Source organism: Rhinoderma darwinii, chromosome 5, assembly GCF_050947455.1.
Source record: "Rhinoderma darwinii isolate aRhiDar2 chromosome 5, aRhiDar2.hap1, whole genome shotgun sequence".
NCBI lineage: Eukaryota > Metazoa > Chordata > Amphibia > Anura > Rhinodermatidae > Rhinoderma > Rhinoderma darwinii.
Genome location: NC_134691.1, coordinates 50629726 through 50649950, shown reverse-complemented (window position 1 = coordinate 50649950; position 20225 = coordinate 50629726). Strand labels below are relative to the sequence as shown.

At 41.3% G+C, this 20225-nt stretch overlaps 1 protein-coding gene across 1 annotated transcript in view; it reads right to left on the bottom strand.

The window, feature by feature from the left end:
* Positions 1-320: 320 nt before the first annotated feature.
* RGS22 (regulator of G protein signaling 22) overlaps positions 321-20225 on the bottom strand; it is a 149594-nt gene continuing 129689 nt past the window's right edge. Inside the window, exons 18-26 of the mRNA XM_075825950.1 lie at positions 18447-18609; positions 17410-17568; positions 15410-15478; positions 14519-14680; positions 11972-12151; positions 9619-9777; positions 4484-4606; positions 2085-2190; positions 321-530 (exon numbers count right to left, since the gene is read on the bottom strand). Coding sequence (XP_075682065.1) covers positions 415-530; positions 2085-2190; positions 4484-4606; positions 9619-9777; positions 11972-12151; positions 14519-14680; positions 15410-15478; positions 17410-17568; positions 18447-18609 — 1237 coding nt within the window. The 3' untranslated portion in view covers positions 321-414. The remainder of the gene's footprint in view (positions 531-2084; positions 2191-4483; positions 4607-9618; positions 9778-11971; positions 12152-14518; positions 14681-15409; positions 15479-17409; positions 17569-18446; positions 18610-20225) is intronic.

Genomic DNA, 20225 nt, shown 5'->3' with positions numbered 1-20225 from the left:
TCAAAAAGTAAAAATATTTTTTAACAAAATGTATTTAGAAAGTTGCAGCAAACACACAGGAGTACATTTTGATTTTTTTTAAAAACCCCACGATTTTAAAGGTGTACATAGCCTTTAAGATGTCTTAATAGGGTATTTGAAAATGGATTTTCCAAACCAGACAACCTTAAAACCAGTGCTGTATTGGATATTTACTTCTTATGATTAACCAACTTAATTGTTCTAATGAGGAAAGTAGCATTATGAAATTACCCTGATTTTTTTTTTAAAGGTGGATAACTAAAATCTGATTCTAAATCATGATCGATGAAGTTCAGTCATCAAGGAATAATACAAATGGTTTAATGAAATGACGATGGCCATGATTCAGTATGAGCTATAGTCCCAGCAGGAGACCAATAGCCCCCATCATTATTATCGTCTTGCAGCTGATGAAGTTCTGTGCACCTGTCCAGACTGATGTGATGAGCCGGCGGTCTTGCCAGTTCTTTTAGATTCATCAGTTCTCACACTGTAGATTGAGGAGACATCTAAGTAATAAAATAAATAAGACAACATGAAGTTCTTCTTATTTGGGAAGTGATTTCACCAGCCCCAGAGGAGTCCAGGAATAACCAGCGACAATCCCACAACCATAATTTACAAAATGTTTTATGGTCTAAATGGAATCAGGAGTTTTCCAGAACCAAATGTGTACAACATATAGGGACTATACCTGGAATCTCCGAGAGATAAGTGCTGCCAGAGGTGTCTGACAGCTGTTTATGCCCTTCTATCTATTCTCAGTTGATTCCTGGAGGTTTAGGATGGTGAAGGGGTTAATGTTATCTGTGGTGGTTGTGGTGGTGTAGAGCAGTAAATGGTTTAAATGTACATACAATTTCATTTTATTTCATCTACAGAGGTTCACAATTCGGTGCTGGATATCTGGGACAGTAGAAGGGCAGGGGATGTTCTAAAATACTTAATTAGCAGATATTCACCCTGTAAAGTGTTCCGGTCCCCGTTCCATGGCTGAGGCCCCGTTCTCCTTCTCCCTGGTCTCGAAAGCGCATGCAGTGGTCACGTTCCGTTCATCGGTCACATGCCGCTACAGCCAATTTCTCACTTCACTGTTCACCTGCACTGAGGCCAGCATTTGGCTCTAGGGACACGTCAACGTGACCACTGCAGGAGCTTCTGGGACTGAAATGGTGGAGAACAGGGTCTCAGCGCTGGAGTAGGGGGTACTTTATACAATCCCCTGCCCTCCTGGTGATTTTTAGGTCCTGGATAACGACTTTCAAATCATAAAATCTTTATAGCAGTTGGTGCTCAGTTTTTTCTTGTACAGAGCACCAAATCCCCTGTTGAACCTTCACAGTCATAGAATTAAATGATATAATTTGGTAGCCTAGGGCCACCTAGGGCCACCAGTAGGTGGCGATCACTGCATACAGATTAATACAATTCCCATCGAAAGCACTTTATTGTTTAACTCTATGGCTGTGGTGAGGGGGGTTCTAGGTACTTAACTGTGCATGTCCCATAGAGCCAGGACTCCTCTCTAACTGGTACTACTACAAGCCTAATATATAGATAATAGAAGAGATGAGAGACAAATAACTACTTTTGAGTAATGTTCACCTGCTATTTTTTTTTTCAGTATTGGCTGTGTATGGCTCTCTTTTATTAGAACACATCATTGATCAATGACAGCAGCCTAGCTGCATTGTCTAAAGGGACTGTCATGGAGTCGTAAGCCCCCTCCTGTCTCATCAGGTTGCTGCTTTGTCCCTCCCTTATGCTTTACACTCCAGCTCTATTTATTCTGATTGGCTACCGTGTATAAACACAAGCCCACCACAAGCTCATCAGGATGTCAGTGCATGGAGAAATTTCCATTAAAGCAAAGGGTAGAATGGTTAAAAACTAGAAGCAACTAAACCACCAGTAAAACTACAGATACATTGAATCAGATGGGTGGTCCTGGATAAAAACTTGAATCAGAAGGAAAACTGACCTTACACTGATGTACTGTAATCTGTATAAAAGCTCACATCTCATACAATATACATTTTTCAAGCCTGTATTGTTATCGGTACCTGATGTGACACTTGACTCTGTTTTCTTCTCCAAGTCTTGCTGTATTTGCAGAAGCATCCTCTCCTGCTCCAGAGCCTCCAAGTATTTTGAGTAACTCCAAGACACCTATATGAACAGTTACATATGAGAATTAGTTTATAGGAATCACTATATTATAAGTAGTCGCTGCACAATACTTTGCTGCTATAATAAATACAACAAAATAGGAAATTCATAGGTGATTTCATACGGTCACGTGTACATGTATTATCAGGGAAGATGGTACCCAGGAACAGTGTAGCTGCACCATCACAGGTGACTTGCGGTATCTAATATTTGCCAGTCAAGGTCATGTATACTTTGGTTCCCCACCTACAAACCCAAGGAATCTGTGAAAGTGGTTTATAAATAAAGTAAAGCAAAATAATACTTGTCCTTTTCCTGCATCTGATCAAGTTGAAAGCCAAAGAGTTGAATTCATAATTTAAAAAAAGAATCGCGTGCACTGCCAAAGAGAGCTCCGCTTGTGCGTGTCACACCTGCTTGTGGTTCTTAGACATGGCTAAGGTCCGAGCTTTCTTTGGGAGTGCACGCCATTTTTCTTTTAAAAGAATTAAACTTTTTTTGCTTTTAACTGGATCGGATGCTGGAGAACTACAAGTACTATTTTGCTTTATTTACTACCTGACCACCGGCTTAGCGCTCCCTCCATGCACCGTCACCTTACGAATTTAATGGACCTACGAACACACCTGAGCTGATCGCTCCACGTCATGTGTTTTTCTTTCTATTATATTGCCGCTTGTAAAGAAATTGACAGCTGTAAGTTGGACCACTGTCTAATTCCCCCCTAAAAATTGCGCTGGCACAGAAACGCGTGGGACAACGCAGCTGCAAAAACTGTGTCTGGGTAATAAAACCATTACATGTAATTCCATCACATAATAAGAAATCGTTAATCCTGCTCAATTAAGTAAAGTTTCCTGTTTTGTCAGATTAACAGCTGCAGTTTTTCCTCATGAGGATAGTACAGAAGCAAAATTAGGATGATGCCCTGTTTTGGAGAGGATTTATTCTTCTTGAAGTGGCCGATAAAAAAAACATGTTAAACCAAAGTGAATCTATACTTCGATACTAGTACACGGCATATACTGCAATACCCCAATATAATTCTAACATGCTTAAGTGATCCTGAAATAGCAGCAGTATAGCAAGCAACAAAACATCTGAAAGGGGTTATACAAGATTATAAAAACATGGCTGCTTTCTTCCAGGCAGTTTGCGGTATTGGAGCTTAACCCCATTTGCTTTAATGGAGCTGCAATACCACACACAACCCATGGACAGATGTGGCTTTGTTTGTGAAAAAAAGCAGCCATGTTTTTCTAATCCTGGACAATCCCTTCAAGGCTCAATTGAAACAAGCCTGGGGGTCTGATCAACCTTTTGCTTTTCTGAACAAAAATGTACTACAAATACCATGAAAGGAAAAGACTTTGAAATATTTTCTTGCTTATGTTCTCTTAAAATGTGTTAAACTGGATAGGAATCCGGACCACTCTTATGCTGATTCAGCCTAAATTCTCCAAAATTCTGTGCTGATTAATTGGTTATTATCTAATGATAGCGGTCGGAGCTCCATTTTTCTAATGCAGAGCTCCAAAACCCCAGCTTAGACAAAGAGTTAAAGTGTAACTAAACTTTTTTTTTAAACTTTTAAAATGTCATAGTGACATGTCAGAAGTTTTGATCGGTGGGGGTCCGAGCACTGAGATCCCCACCGATCCCTAAAACGAAGTGACACAGTGCTCAACGGTGCGATTCCGCCGTTTAGTTTTAGCAATCAGTGGGGGTCTCAGTGCTCGGAACCCTACCGATCAAAACTTCTGACATGTCAAAAGTATTTTTAAAGTTTAGTTACCCTTTAAATGATAAACGCCGACACTAGAGCTTCCTGCATATTGAGTTAATATGGCGTTCAATGTATAAACATATACTCGCCCTAAAATATCATACAGGGCTGATAAAGAACCTTCTAAACCACCTGCTTTCATAAATACATTATGCTTCAGTAAAATGTCCACACTGTTTATCTCCAGCAGGCGGAAAGCAGACATTTCGGACATCTTCAGTATCGGTGACAATAAATCGACGCATAAATCAGTGTATTTAAATGACCTTTATAGAGTGAATTCTATATCTGAATCTTTTTACACATTTCCCTACACACTTGATGGCCAGTGGTCTGGCAGGACATCCAGGGATGTGGAGCTCTACAGAAGTTGATGAGTAAGCGTTGGACAGCACATGTCAGGGGGTGTATTATTACTATATAATGACTACTACCATTACAATGTTTGTGGAATATTACTGTAGCGAATGAGAATAGTGTAATAAACGTATAATAAACTGTACTCACATTTCTGCTACGTCCAAAGGTGTCACGGACAGAAAATGACTCTTCACTGTAAGTGCTATCATTATCGTCATATATGTCGGAGAAGGTGCCCTTCCTTTTAGAGTCCTGCTGCTGTTGCCGATGCTGTAAATGTAGAATATAGCACAGATGAGATAAATAGGATTAACACAAAAGTTTCGACTTGACACATTAAAGAGGATCTCTCTATTGACGCTGCCCTGTCTGAGGGAAGCATAAAGAAGTGACAGACGCGCTGATTTCAGGGTGCTGTTACTTATTAGGTAACGTACCTTAGTTTTTGACAATTTAATAGTCATAATTGCGGCCAGCGCTGAAAGCTTGAGTCCAAGTATATTCATATATTCACACTACCGCTGCCTCCCCCGCCCTCCAGCCTAGGGCTCGTCATCAGGTTACGGAACTGATGCGATTTTTTTTCTGTCCAGAATTGCAGATTTAACAAATCTCATCCACACGCTGCATAAAACTTCAGAGCAGAAATTGACCTGCGGTGCGTATTTTTCAGACCGCAACACGTCAATTCCTGCTGCGGAAAGTGGACTGAATTGCTGCGGTTTTCAGAGGAGATGTCACCATTAGAGATGAGCGAACTTATGATAAGTTCGGTTCGGCTGGTTCGCAGAATTTCTTGAAAAAGTTAGATTCGGACCGAACTAGTTCGGACCGAACCTGTAATTCAAGAAAGCCCATAAAAATCATGTATGGAGCTCCCGTAATGACGGGTGGCTACATGTGTTCACCCGGCAGTACGGCAGCGTTGCTAGGCGACGTCAGTAAATAGTCACTATCCAGGGTGTTGAAAGAGTTAACTGATCGGCAGTAACTCTTTCAGCACCCTGGACAATGAATTCCGATCACAATATAGAGCAAACTGTAAAAAAAAAAGAAAAAGACGTTCGTACTTACCGAGAACTTCCTGCTTCTTCCTCCAGTCCTGTCTCCCGGCCGTTGCCTTGGTGACGCGTCCCTCTTGATATCCCTGGATAACGTTTCAGCCAATGTGACCGCTGCAGCCAATCACAGGCCAATCACATGCTGCAGCGGTCACATGGACTGTCGCGTCATCCAGGAATGTCGGGCTGGATGTCAAGAGAGGGACGCGTCACCGTTGCCTTGGTGACGCGTCCCTCTTTCGGCATCCAGCCCGACCTCCCTGGATGGCGCGGCAGTCCATGTGACCGCTGCAGCCTGGGATTAGCCTGTGATTGGCTGCAGCCTGTGATCGGCCTGTGATTGGCTGCAGCGGTCACTTGGACTGAATCGTCATCCCGGGAGGTCGGACTGGAGGAAGAAGCACGGAGTTATCGGTAAGTAGGAACTTCTATTTTTTTTTACACGTTGATGTATCTTGTGATCGGAAGTCACTGTCCAGGGTGCTGAAACAGTTACTGCCGATCGCTTAACTCTTTCAGCACCCTGGACAGAGACTATCTCCTGATGTCGCGTACCGGAAAATCAGTGACTCATAAGCCGGGTTCGGTCAAAACGTGTTCGGCCGAACCCGGTGAAGTTTGGATTCGCTGCGAACCGAACTTTTCACGATGTTCGGACCGAAACCGGGTTCGGTTGTCCCGGTTCGCTCATCTCTAGTCACCATGTCCCAACATTGAGAAAAACGCAGCAAAATACGCACCATATTCTGCAGTCAAAAATGAATTTTTTCCTTAGCGGAACGTCTGCTACTTTCAACGTAGTTGCTGCAGAAATTTTCTGCAGCAATTCCGTTATGTGTGGACAAGCCCTCAGGCTATGTTCCCACACACAGGATACACTGCAGATTTTCTGCAACAGAAAATCTGCAGCAGAATCCCTAGAAAAACGCTGGTAAACATGTAAGAGAAATCTGCACCAAATAGTGCATTTTTCTGCTCTTATTGCTACGGAACCGCAGCGGTTTTACCTTGGGACTTAGTGTTAAACATTGGTTATAGCAAAGTATGTGTGTACCTGTGGATTTCCAGCGATTTTTTTACTGCGTTTCCGCTACGTAAACGCTGCAAAAACCGCAACAACATAAATCTAAAGTCTATGGTCCAAACACGCAGCATCTCCACACAGAACACGCAGCATAAATGGACATGCTGAGGAATTGAAAAACGCACCGCAGAACACTTTCCGCACGACTTTTGTGCATTTTTTTTCCGCAGCGTGGACACGAGATTTTCTAAATCTCATCCACTTTGCTGCTATTCTAGATGCTGCGAAATTTCCACATAGAATTCTGTTGCAGAAATTCTGCAGCATTTATGCTACGTGGGAACCCGGCCTTACTGTGCAATCAGCGTTTGGAGGGCACATTACCTAATAAGTGACATACCGCAGAAATCAGCATGACTGTCACTTCTTTATACTGTCCTCAGACTGGGCAGCATAAATATCTGACAGATCTGCTTTAAGCTGATCTGGGTTAAGTATGAGGTCTTATATGACCGTACATCCATTATTATAATCTTAGTTACTTCCAGGCATATCTTGAATGCTTTACCGGCAAACGAAAAATTGTATCATCCAGGGAAGCGCAAATAATACTCAGGGCATTTTTTTTTCATATATTAATGTTATATCGTCTTTTCTAAATTGCACACAAAATTTAGCAACTTTGCAAATAGTCTTGGGTAATAATCTTGTATTTTGTGCCTAAAGCTACTATGCAAACCTATGTGTCTCCATGGGTACAGACTACAAACAAAGCCTGTGTAGTCAGAATCTGCCATCATTCTCACATCCATCTGTCCTCTACTTCTTCCTTATCTACCGAATGTAAATTGTCAAGATGTGAGGAGGGGTGGAAGAGAGTATGACAGCACGGTTTGTTTGTAGTTAGTAACCATGGAAACACATAGGTCTGCAGAAGGCCTGTAGAAACAAAACAGTAGAAGATTTTTAATCAAGCTTATTTACAAAGCTGCTTCTTTTTTCATTAAAGACGCATTAAAACAATAAAAAAGGAGGACATAGCTTTTCAGTCAAATACAGTACGTCAGCCAGTGACACAAAAATGATGTCTGGGTGGAAGGAATGGATTGAAAGAAATATTTAAAATGCCAAAAAGGTAATGACACAGATTTAGAGAGAACCAGAAATATATGATAAAGGTTTGTATATTTTGTCAAGACAACAGTCCTAAACATTCTTCTAAATCATACATGAAGTATTACGGGAAGGAAATGATAAGAATTTTCGATTGGCCTTCACAATCTCCAGACTTGAATACTGTACTATTGAGAATTTGCGGGGAGATCTCAAGCATGTAAAGCAGGATGTCCAAAATTATGTCTGCAATTTAATAGTTCTGCATGGGAGAGGGGGCAAAGACATATAGTAAGAGTAAATAGACCGGCTCCAATAAAAGTTTGGAAGCTGTGACTACTACCCAAGGAGGTGTCACTAAGTGCTGACTGGCAGATTGCTCAAGACTTTGCACGGGCCAAATTTATGTATTTTTATTCATTGTTTTCAGTCCTTCTGAAATATATATAACAGTTGCACAGTATATTGTGTAGAATATTAAATTTGACCAAATTATTGAATACAATTATAAAGTACATGTCTTGTATTTATTACTAGGAGATTAAAGCCACATAACAAAATTTGTGAAGTCCAGTCCACATCTTGTTTCTAGTCCTTTACAGAAATTCGGGGTGTTCCTGCTAATAGATGGATAGGTGAAACTTAGGTTTGGGTTCATACTGCGTGTTTTAGTTGCGTTTTTTAACATGCATTTTTTGTTTTGGTTGATAAACTCCTATTGAGAGACATTGGCGCTTATTAAACAAAGAAATATATTAAAAAATGCATGTTAAAATCGCAACAAAAACCCTCAGTGTGAACCCCGCCTTACAATTCAGCCAACCAATTTGTGGACCAAAGCTCCTGTCCCTGGACAGACTACCTCAGCCACATAGTCCCATCTGTTCCACTGCTAATAGTATTGGAGCAACCCAGTGTTGCAGTTACTGCAATATATGTACGGCTGTGTTTAGTAGGCTGACCGATTTATACGAAAAGTTGCCCAGGATTTTATGGCAATGTACACTTTCGTAACCAATGAAAAATGAATCAGCTTTGAAATAGGTTTTAGTTATAAAATAATTATGTTTTTTTAAGCTCCCATGCAGAACTATGTATCTCCATGGTAACAGACAGAAACAGAAAGGGAGTATGACTGCAGGATCAGACCACACAGAGTTTGTTTGTTGTTGGTTACCATAGAGATACATACGTTGGCATAGGAGCTGTAGAGATAAAATAATAGGAAATCTTTAATCAACACAGTTTGCAAAGTTGCTTCATTTTTTATTTTAGATGCATTGGGGCAATAAAAAAAAATTGTTGGGAAGGTGGGCTTAGCATTTAAAGGAATTTTCCGGTTTAATGTAAATAAAGCTTAATCTCTTTATAAATGAAGCGTTATACAACATTCTGATATACTTTGTGTTTCAGTTTCCCACGATTGTTAAGATATTTGTTTGTTGTCAGTGAATGGGAACATTCAGATGCTGCAGTCCTGCTCTCAGCTGAGAAGTGGACATAATTGTATCCAGTCTAGGCAATGCTCTGTGAACTAAATACATAATCATCAGCAACACAATTGTCCCTGGTAATTTGCTACAATGTATCAGTCTGGAGTCGAGGCTGTTTAGCTCACAGAGCATTGCCTAGACTGTAAACAATTGTATCTACTTCAAAGGGTTTGCCCACAATGTAGTTTAAATATACAGGTCTATAGTTTCCGGGCTCACTTTTTTACTCCTTTTTGAATATTGGCACCACATTTGCTATGCGCCAGTCCTGTGGAACAGACCCCGTCATTATAGAATCCTGAAATATTAGAAATAATGATCTGTCGATCGCTGTACTTAATTCCCTTAGAACACAGGGGTGTAGGTCATATGGAACTGGTGATTTGTCTATTTTAATATTTTTTAGGTGGCACTGTACTTCTTCCTGGGCCATACAGGTGACAAGGGCTCCGTACCAAGAAAAATAAAATACCAAGAAGCATCCCGGTATAAGTGCAGAACATTATAGTTCCGTATCACAGGAGTTATGGCTCAATTCCCCACATCTCAGAATGCTGTAGATCTACATAGATGTACAGTAGATTTACCCACCTTGGCAAGTTTCTCTTGTTCCCTCATTTTCTGTTTAATCTGTTCTGCTCTCTTTGCCTTCTTCCGCTCCAGTAGAGGAACAATCTTCTCATCTGTCAAACGACTCCGGAAGTCGCAAAACTCAGGATAAAACTTGAACATTATGCTGAAGATTGTCATCTAGGTATACAGATACGTTCACAGTTAGTGCTGACTACTTGTATTTGATTTTTTTTTGTAAGGTTTTGTGAGAAGACGACAATTATGTGGAGTTTTCATGTTGTCCATGTGTTCGTGTGGGTTTCTTCAGTTTTTTTTATACACTCTAAAACATGTTGATAGGTCTATTAGCTCCCTAACCAAATTAATCTTACAGAATACAAGGGAAAATCTCTTGAGACAACTACCCACAATTGCAGTGAATAATTATCCTCTTGAGTGGTGGTCTTCTGGTTTGCAAATTTACTGTAGTATAACGTGGACCTGTGTATTGACTTACCTGGTGCTGTATTTTTACAGTCCGCCGCTCCGTTCTAGGCTGCCGTGGGGTCATGTGATCTGTACTCTGACAACTCAAATCCTACAAAGTCTGCTGTTTAGACCGAATGGTACTCTCTCAATGCTAGTCAATGAGACAGACTCACTTCGAGGCTCTCATAGACGCTGTAGGATACAGGAAGTCAGAATGAACATCACATTTTCCCACAGCGATTCGAAACGGAGCGGCAGCCCATGAAATACAGCACCAGGTAAGTCAACACCTGTCCAAATTACAATCCAGAGGCTTCTTTAAAGAGGACCTGTTACCTCTCTTGGCATATCTAGTTTAGTAAATATTTGTATTCTCCATGAAATAATAAGAACTTTGTGTTGTGCCATTCCTCTGTTATTTCTATTGGAAATTTATGAATAAATTGACAACTGGGTGTTACTATTGCCCTTGTCAAAGGGGAGTGTCCCTGCATAGTCTCACTCTGTCAGCACTGATTGGACAGTGTCAGTCTGTGTAGGGACACACCCCCAACTGGTAACACCCAGTTGTCAGTTTATTAATAAATATCTAGGAGGAATAACAGAGGATCCGCGCAACGTAGAGTTTTAAAAACAGATGCCTCAGAATTGTTATTACATGAGGGATACAACTATTTACTCCTGTTAGGAGACAGCTCTTCTTTAAACGATATGTAAACCTTTACAAACTTTTTTTTCAACAGAACAATGTATTATGGTATTTTAAACAACTTATTAATTGTTTTTTATGAAAAAATTTGTTTTACTTTTTGACATACAGCTTCTATGTATCTTGGATACATAGAAGCTGTATCCTGCACCCAAACCCGAATCCGTCAGCCTGGCTACTTGTTCTTGTTTATTGACTCTGCTCCTGATTATTGATCCTGACATTGGCCTTATTCCTGGATTATGCTCCTGTATCGTCCCTTAAAATTGTCGGCTGGTCCTTGTGGCTTTACTCCTGGTATTAACTCCTGGCCTGTTTATCGACTACAATTCTGTCTCATGTTTCAGCTTGTTGTATCCTGACTGCTATTCTGTTGACAACCCTGGCTACAGCACAACCGCCGCCAATCAGTGTCATTCTGGGGACCATAACCTAACAATTCGAATAGGAATTCCATACCTTCTTGCTGAGGTTAAATAGTAACTAGACTTTCATCAAACTATTGATATGTCATTGAGACATATCAAAAATTTGAATTGGTGGGGGTACGGGTACTGAGCTGTGATCAACACTGCCTGCCAAGCTGAAGACGGGTTACATAGACGTTCTATGAAAGCCGTCTTCATCCCGACGATGTGCGCTGATCATAGCGGAAGGAGCAAAGCGCTCAGCTTGGTACTTCTGCCCCTTCGTTTTAGCAATGGTGGGGGTGCCAGCGCCCAGACCCCCACCAATCCAAACTTTTGATACTTCTCTATGACATATCAAACGTTTGATGAAAGTGTAGTTCCTATTTAAGGTTAAAGAATGGCAAGTTTCCTAAACTCTGCACCCCAGTGTAGCCAGCGCCAAATTGATTGCGGCTTGGAGGATTAACTTCTCTGGTGATAATGCAACACTGATCTTGGGCAATACAGAAGTAGTTTAGGTGATAATTCATCCCTGCAGTGATTATGGTATTTGTGGCATGTCTAGCTGATAGCGTGGGGCCCTCTGTTTAGGACCTCCTACTCTATTAGCTGCACTAAGTAAGTCTCTAGACACTCGGAGACTGCAAGCGTCCACTGAAAATTTACATCGAAGACTCCCTATAAGCAGCTGCCGGCATCGATTCTGCAATGTCAGATGAATGTGTTTAAACTGAACAATCCTTTAAAATAAAGTCTGAAAACCTATCCAGCTGTTTTAGCTGACCTGTGCTTCTCGAAATACGTATGGTCCAAGATCCCGACGTCGCTCTATAATTTTCTCTGCTTGTTCTGGAGGAATGTCTATCTGCAGAGCCGGTGGGATGGAGGAGTTGATGAAACAGTTGATGATAGCTGTGATCTTGCTCTGAATTGTAGACTCGTCACAGTGAGAATGGAACAATTCCTGAAGAACAAGTGACAGAAAACAAAATTGTGTTGAATGAGTTTCACGAGATTGCAAACAGTTTTAACTAAAGAAATAAAGAGTAATGGAGAGTGAGCGGAACTAGCGACAGCTTGTAAATGTCAGACACTATCTGTAGAGGGTGGGCAGCAATAGAGAGTCCACCACACCCTAAGGCCTTATTCACACGAACGTGTCCATTTTGCGTGCGTAAAAAATGCAGCGTTTTTCCTACGTTGCATTTCCGTGTGACATCCGTGTACGGTGCGTGTCTGTGTTTTTTACGCGTGTATGTCATCCGTATGTCACGCGTTTTTTTTACGTGAGCAAAAAAAACTGAAGGTGTTTTATTTTTTCCTCATCATCTCTTTATCAACTGCTGCGTGAAAAACACGAACAGCACACGGATGCCGTCTGTGTGCTGTCCGTGATTTTCACGCACCCATAGACTTCAATGGGTGCGTGATGTGCAAAAAACGCACAAGAATAGGACATGCAGTGAGTTTCACATAGCGAATACACGCTGCGTGAAAAACACAATGTCTGAATGGCTCCACTGAATTGCATAGGTCCGTGTGACGTCTGTTGTTTTAACGCGCGTAACACGAACATGAAATACGCTTGTGTGAATAAGGCCTTAGGGCGGGTTCACACGTGGCGGAATTTCACTGAAATTCCGCTGCGGACACTCCGCAGCGTTAATCCGCAGCGGTGCCGTTTGTCCATTGACTTACACTTTAATTTAGTAGTGTTCGTTTAGACTAGGCTGAAAATTCCGCTGCGGAGCATAGGCTGCGGAGCGGAATTTGGTGTCCGCAGCATGCTCTGTCTGTTGCGGAGCAGTGGCGGACTGGTTGCGGACTCATGGCGGAATTTCTCCATTGACTTCAATGGAGAGTCAAAATTCTGCAATGAAGTCCGCAGATCTTATGTGTGCTGCGGAGCGTATTGTTTTTACTACCATGACATTTCTTCATTCTGGCTGGACCTATGTATTTCTAGGTCTACAGCCAGACTGAGGAAGTCAATGGGGCTCCCGTAATGACGGGAGCGTTGCTAGGAGACGTCTGTAAATAGTCACTGTCCAGGGTGCTGAAAGAGTTACGCGATCGGCAGTAACTGTTTCTGCACCCGGGACAGTGACTACCGATCTCAATATACATGTATCTGTAAAAAAACATATAAGTTCATACTTACCGAGAACTCCCTGCGTCTGTCTCCAGTCCGGCCTCCCAGGATGACGTTTCATTCTAAGTGACGGCTGCAGCCAATCACAGGCCAAGCACAGGCTGCAGCGGTCACATGGACTGGAGCGTCATCCAGGGAGGTCGGGCTGGATGCCGAAAGAGGGACGCGTCACCAAGACAACGGGCGGTAAGTATGAATTTCTTTGACTTTCACTAGGGAAAGTGCTGTCCCTTCTCTCTATCCTGCACTGAATAGGGAGAAGGGAAGCACTTTTCCTGCAGTCCGCAGCGGCCAGTCCGCATCAATTTTCTGCACATTTTGTGCAGATCCGCAGCAGAATCTGCAACGCAGATTCTGTGCGGCATTGATGCGGACAGTTGCGGAGGAACGTGTGGTCATGCCCTTAGGCCGGTTCTGCACAGGAGTCTGATAGAGCATAGATCATCAGGTTCCTGAGGGTATTTTCACACGCTTAACAAAAAACGGCTGAAAATACGGAGCTGTTTTCAAGGGAAAACAGCCTCTGATTTTCAGCTGTTTTTTAATCAACAAGTGTTTTTTACGGCCGTTTTTGGAGCGGTTTGTCTATTGAGTCAATGAAAAACAGCTCCAAAAACGGCTCAAGAAATGACCTGCACTTCTTTTTACGAGGCGTTGTTTTACGCAGCCGTTTTTAAAAACTGCCGCGTAAAACACGCCCCATGGGAACAGAACGCCGTTTTTCCCGTTGATTTTTGTTGTGGTTCAGGACCCCCATTTTTTTCAGGTGGGGATTAAAGGCTTGAAAAACGGCTGAAAATAGCCCGTGTGAACATGCCCTTCGACTTCACCCATCAAGTACGCCCCACCCTAAGTCATGTATGGCTTAAAAATGTTTATCTGTATGTAATAAAGCAGAACATTGCGGTGCGCTTCTCAGAACATCTAGCACTCTGTGCAGCTTTTTCCCGGTGTCCTCCTCTCATTTCCACGGCGCTGTGAGTGACTAATTAAAATATAAATAACCATGATTTGCATATAAATAGACACTACTCAGTTTATTCATATGTAAACATTCCCTTCAGCAGGCGCTCTACCCCCAGGGCCTCTACTGTGCCCATAGGTAAATCTGGCCCTGGACTTAATAATGGATGGTGCTGGTTATTTAAAAAATGGTAACTGAGAGCTCCACACTCTTACCTTATACTTCTGTACCTCTTGCCAGAAGAGAAGACCGTTTTCAAAAAAATCTCCCTTTAAAGATATGAACCGTTGAAATTGGCTTGCTGTAATTGGGTTCAGTAATGCTTTGCGGAAACCAATGATTTCTTTGGAGGAAGAAATCCACTTGCTGTCCACCTGCTGAAAAAAAAAGACCAAATGAGTAATCTGCTGTACAAAGAATTGTTAGACGTTAGGCGTAAAAGCACGCAGCGTACCCGCCCTGGACATCGCAGGGAATTCACTCCAAATTGTGGTGCAGTTTTTCGGCCGGAATGTCCGCTGTGGAAAATAGCAGGTAAAAAAAAATAAAAAATTCCCATACTTACCCGTAGCTATGGCGACATGTCCCTCTGACCTCCTGAGATGATATTTTATCCTACATGATGCTCAAGCCTGTGATTGGCTGCAGCAGACACATGGGATGAAATGTCATCCCTGGAGGCCGGGCTGGATGCAAAAGCAGGGAGTTCTGGGTAAGTATAATCTTTTTTTTTTTTATTTGTGATTTTCACGGTGGAATAGCAGCTTTTCTTTTTTTTTTAAATTTAATTATTCATAATTTACATGCCCCATGACCCAAAACATGACTATCACAGAGCATCTGATTCTATCATGTACGAACACTAGCTATATAGCTTACAATGGATCAAAATGGATTGGAAACGTAAAGCAACTAAAAAAATAATGTGATTTCTTTTTAATATTTTATATATGAATGTTGTCATAGATGAAAAAAATGAAATACATTTTAATCCATCTTCCAACAAATGAAAACTCATGCCTCATAGGAGCAATTGTCACAATAAAAAATAAAAGATTCAATTTTGAGATATACTGTTTAGCAGAAATAAAATAAGTATATTTTACCTTCCACACTCCCAATTTCTTCTTGTTCGTTTGGAATATGACATCTTCTGCCACATCTTTCATCTGTGACTGGAGAGAAATGACATAAATCACATGAATCTTCAATCGGTTAAAAGGAAACCTATTGTCTATCTTACCAGTTATTTGCGAGGATCTAATAGCCATCGGAATGATCCATGCGGCCGGCGGGAAGGAAACTTCCCCATAATATCATGATTGCCTAACGAAAGCTCTCAGAAGACTGGCAGTATTGCCTATTTTAAATGTCGCTACGAGCGGTATTTAAAGTTACTGATCATGCTAACAATAACAATAATTTGTACGGTGGCATTGATGAACATTAACAATAAACAATAGTTTAAAGAGGTCGTCCAGGATTATAAAAATGTCTGCTTTTTTTTTTCTCCAGAAAAACAGCGCCACTCTTGTCCATGGGCTGTGTCTGGTATTGCAGCTCATCACTATATGTTCTAATCCTACAGATAGGGAGATAAACTCTGGAGACATTCCTGAATCGGAACTACCATTCAAGAACAATTGAAAAGTTGTTGAGTCAGGGTATGTTCACACGCTTAACAAAAAACGTCTGAAAATACGGAGCTGTTTTCAAGGGAAAACAGCTCCTGATTTTCAGACTATATTTTAGCAACTCGCGTTTTTCACTGTATTTTTCACTGCGTTTTATACAGCCATTTTTGGAGCTGTTTTCAATAGAGTCTATGAAAAACGGATCCAAAAACGTCCCAAGAAGTGTCCTGCAATTCTTTTGACGAGCCGTCATTTTACGCGCCGTATTTTGACAGCGACGCGTAAAATAAAGGCTCGTGGGAACAGAACATCTTAAGGGTATGTGCACACGTAGTGACCAAAAACGTCTGAAAATACGGAGCTGTTTTCAAAGGAAAACAGCCCCTGATTTTCAGACGTTTTTTGAGTAATTCGCTTTTTTCGCTGCGTTTTTCGCTGCGTATTTTACGTCCGTTTTTGGAGCTGTTTTCATTGGAGTCTATGAGAAAACGGCTCCAAAAACGTCCAAAGAAGTGCCCTGCACTTCTTTTGCCGAAGCTGTATTTTTACTCGTCGTCGTTTGACAGCTGTCAAACGACGACGCGTAAATTACAGGTCGTCGGCACAGTACGTCGGCAAACCCATTCAAATGAATGGGCAGATGTTTGCCGACGTATTGGAGCCGTATTTTCAGACGTAAAACGAGGCATAATACGCCTCGTTTACGTCGGAAAATAGGTCGTGTGAACCCAGCCTAATTCCCATTGAAAGCAATGGGCAGATGTTTGTAGGCGTATTAGGGGCGTATTTTCAAGTGTAATTCGAGGCGTAAAACGCCCGAATTTCGTCTGAAAACACTGCGTGTGAACATACCCTTACTAGAATACTAGGAAATGAACTCCTACAATACAAGAAAACCATTTTGTTACCTACAATCCACATCTTGAGATGATGAGGGCAACTATGTGAAAACTGCATCCGATATTACAGAAAGATGACTATTTAAAAACAATATTTCAAGACTCCCCTGCTTTGTGTTACAGAGAGCCCAATCATATATAATGGACAAGATAAAGATTCAAAAAAACTTCAAAAAGGTCAGGCATTCCTCTCTAAATAATGACTACTTTTTGATAAGTGCACGAACCCCTCAAGGAGCTCTTTGTTGGCATTGTCAAAGGGCTTCGGGTACATCCCTGCATGTTTAACAGGCCTGGGGGATAGGATGTACTGCTTATATAGCTTAACCATGACTACTTATTTTTGGGAGTAAACACTGTGATAGCCCCTCGCCTTTTTTCTTCTTTGTCTCTCGTTTGTCTATTTTCCTTTTTTTTATGTATATTGTTTTAGATTATTTAGCCTACATGTAGGGAGGGGTCAGTTTGAGTCTAAAATGAACTATGGCAATTTTCCTATTTCATCTGAAAAAGTTGACTGTTAAATTTAACTTATAATTTGGCACCTCAGAAAGGAAGAGGATGCAGACTCACTTGGCGTTTCTGGCGTTCTCTAAATGCCTCAGTTGATAGAAACATGGGCAGCCATTTCTTCTCAATCCTCATACGGACATATTTCTGTATCTCAGTGAGGACAGTGGAAGGCAGACGATCATGGAGAATCTTTCCCCAGCCACCTGCTAGCATCATGACCTGTGAAGAATAATTTTTTTTTTAAAACGTGAATTTTTTAATTTGTTGCTTCCCACCGTGGAGAGGGCAAGATTTCTACACATTATACAAATTTTGCCAACTACGCTGCCAAATAAGTCTGCGTGGATCGTCATGAACACACAGATTAGTTTCAGATTTTCCATCCATATTCCGCACTGAAAACCTTCAGCAAACAACAACACAATGCAAGGGAATTGGTTTTTTAAACCCCATTCACACATTGCAGCAAAAAAATTTACAGCATGCTCTATTCTCCTGTGCAAAGGAGGCGGTTTTCAGTGGTGGAGTTCCAAGGCAGTAGGAAGAGCAGCTCTGAAGCACATCAAACTGCTGCTCTAATAAATAAAATACTGTGCATACTAAGAAAATACATCCAAAAAAAATCATAATTGGTATCTTACAATTGGAAAGTCAGATTATTTTTCGTGGTCTTTTTTCTTAGGGCCTGATCACATCAGCGTCTGGTTCCGTTTGGGGTTTCCGTTCATCCATTCCGTCAGAGGAACAGATGAACGGAAAGCCGAATGGAAACAACAGCTTTCGTTTGCATTACCATTGATTTCAATGGTAAAGCTTCCGTTTCAGTTGGTTTCCGTTTGTTTACGTCCCGTAAATTGTTTTTTCACTGGAACAATAGCGTAGTCCACTATGCTATTGTTTCGGTTATATAACCCGGAAACTTTATAGAACGGAAACAAACGGAAACCAACTGAAACGGAAACATTACCATTGAAATCAATGGTAATGGAAACAGAACCTATAGTTTCCATTCGGCTTTGCGTTCATCTGTTCCCCTGACGGAATAGATGAACGTAAACCCCAAACGGAACCAGACGCTGATGTGAACAGGCCCTTACCTGCTCTTGCTGATCTCTTGTAGCCGGACTGTTAGGCCCAAAGAAGTATTTTTTATTTAAATATTTGTTCTTTATATCCTTCGATGTTTCTAGACGTTCCTCCTTTTTTTTGTGCGAAGCCCTTCTGAGACGCTCAAGATCCAACCAGCACTTCAGGTCCATGCTACAGAAATAAAAAAGTATTATAAGCAAATTAACCATGGACCATGCGAAAAGAGCATAGAAAAAGCATGAGAAAGGAGAAAAATAGTAACAAGCTGATATTTGCAAATTAAAGTAGATAAAAATGTCTGAGAACTATTAACAAAGAAGGACATTTTGGAGAAGCTGTGTATTTATGGAATTTCAGTTATGACTATAATCCTAGGGACAGTAACCTACACCCAATACATTTCTAGTTGATTTACCGGTACTGAGTGTGACCATCACTTTATATTACATCCTACCAAAAAATTAGCAGATTTGATCTATTAAATTCTAAGATGCTAGTCCAATAGCCGTTTTGGAAAATATGTTTTACGCAATATAGAGAACATTCTATATATTGCTTCATCAAAATGAGTCTAATTGTAGCGAGCGTACAGCATTGCCCTTTGTTTTTTATTTTAATCACTTGTAAATATCTTTTAGGGTATGTGCACACGATAACGACCATTACGGCTGAAATTACGGAGCTGTTTTCAGGAGAAAACAGCTCCGTAATTTCAGAAGTAATTGCTCCTCCTCGCATTTTGCAAGGCGTCTTTGACAGCCGTAATTTGGAGCTGTTCTTCATTGGATTCAATGAAAAACGGCTCAAATTACGTCCAAAGAAGTGTCCTGCACTTCTTTGACGAGGCAGTCATTTTACGCGTCGTCGTTTGACAGCTGTCAAACGACGACGCGTAAATGACAGGTCGTCGGCACAGTACGTCTGCAAACCCATTCAAATGAATGGGCAGATGTTTGCCGACGTATTGGAGCCGTATTTTCAGGTGTAAATCGAGGCATAATACGCCTCGTTTACGCCTGAAAATAGGTCGTGTGAACCCAGCCTGACTATCTTTGTCTATTTCTGTACATATATGTATGCTATATTCTCGTCAGGTTCTTCTTAACCTATTCTTACATGATCCCATACAAGTACGGCATCGTTGGTCGCGTAGGCACACAAGAGTAGGGAGAGCAGCTATGGATGACAGGCACACTCTCACAGTAGCTATTATGTACAGGTAGGTCCAGAATTATTTGGACAGTGACACAAGTTTTGGCATTTTAGCGGTTTACCAAAACATATTGAATTACAGATACATAATCAATATGGGATTAAAGTGCAGACTCTCAGCTTTAATTTGAGGGTATTCACATCCTTCTTTGAGGAAGGGTTTAGGAATTAGGCCTCATGCACACTTCCATCACCGTTTTCTCGGCCGTTTTTGACGCATCCGTGTGTCCGTTTTTGTTTCCGTGTGCACTCAGTTTCCGTTCCGTGTTTCCGTTTTACACAGACGTTTTGCTTCCGTTTGGCTTCCGTTTTTCCGTTTAAAAAACGGATGTGAACTTCATTTGAACTTGTCACATGTCCCAGGAAACACCCATAGAAAGTTTACAAGAAGTTTTTGGTGCTGTTTTCTGTAGCTTTCAGAGCATAGAGAACAGTTTGAGATTACTCTGCTTGGCTTACTTTGGTTTTTTGGGTGTTTTGGAGTGAAAATATGAGCCTATCTTCAGGAATGAATGTTTACTGTAGTCTGTGAGTCTGAACTTTTGCTCACCCAGCCGTTGCTATGGCAATGGATC